At 34.7% G+C, this 1,041-nt stretch overlaps 1 protein-coding gene across 10 annotated transcripts in view; it reads right to left on the reverse strand.

Moving 5' to 3' along the window:
• Window positions 1–1,041, reverse strand: part of SEC31A (SEC31 homolog A (S. cerevisiae)) — a 96,619-nt gene that overhangs the window by 66,312 nt on the left and 29,266 nt on the right. For all 10 annotated transcript variants that reach the window (XM_011985415.1, XM_011985413.1, XM_011985420.1 and 7 more), the window contains one exon: window positions 240–438. In XM_011985415.1, coding sequence (XP_011840805.1) covers window positions 240–438 — 199 coding nt within the window. The remainder of the gene's footprint in view (window positions 1–239; window positions 439–1,041) is intronic.

Consider the following 1,041-nt stretch of genomic DNA (forward strand, 5'->3'; position numbering starts at 1 on the left):
AAAAAAAAAAAAAAAAACAAAAAAAAAAACCTATCAGTCTGACCCTTTTCATGGAGGTAGTATTTTTAACCCTGATCTCAATTCTGAACTCACCATTCTTTAAACAAACACTTGTCAACCTGTATAGCCACATAGTTTTTCAACTTTCAGTTCCAAAACTGAGGCATAGTAGATTCATATACTGATTTCAAAAGAGCAGCACACAGTCTAAGAATTATGAATGAATGTTAAAGTCTTACCTGGAAAATGTTAACATCCAAGGCTCTCACTGGGCCAGTATGCTTGTCATTCTGGGCAATCACAACTTCCTTGTCTCCAGCTATAATTTTAGAAGGATCATAGAGAATAATATTTCCATTTTCACCACCTGCAATCAGAACTCCAGAGACATCTCCTTTGGAATCCATTTTATAAGGCCCCCAAATCAACTTGTGGTATCTACAGGATAAAATGAATAAAATAACTCACTCTTAAAGTCAAATAAATGTAGACAAAAAAATGAAATTATACATTTACTTTTTAATGTTTTCATAAACAGTCCAAATATATTACTTCCTCACCACTCCTGGTAACTATGTATGACTTTGGTATAATAATATTTCATTTTTTATTTATACTCATATTTGCATATTTGATTTTGTAATCCTTAAAGTAAAAACTCTTATAAGGTAGTGTAACAAAATATACTTGAGTTGTGTGTCAAAAAATATGAGCTTAAGAATGATTTTAGCATTTAGAAATGGTGAGACCCTAAGTTTTAATCTTCTTAAATTGCCTCTGGTTCATTGTAAAATAGAGCTAATCAATCACTTCCTTTGAAAAGTAAAAACACTATTTGGCTATAGGAGGGTCTCATGCTTTGACCTTTGTCTGAAAAAAAAAAAAAAAACAGGCTGGGCGCGGTGGCTCAAGCCTGTAATCCCTGCACTTTGGGAGGCTGAGACTGGCGGATCACGAGGTCAGGAGATCGAGACCATCCTGGCTAACACGGTGAAACCCTGTCTCTACTAAAAAATACAAAAAACTAGCCGGGCGAGGTGG

This window comes from Mandrillus leucophaeus, unplaced genomic scaffold (assembly GCF_000951045.1).
Source record: "Mandrillus leucophaeus isolate KB7577 unplaced genomic scaffold, Mleu.le_1.0 Scaffold283, whole genome shotgun sequence".
NCBI classification, from domain to species: Eukaryota; Metazoa; Chordata; class Mammalia; order Primates; family Cercopithecidae; genus Mandrillus; species Mandrillus leucophaeus.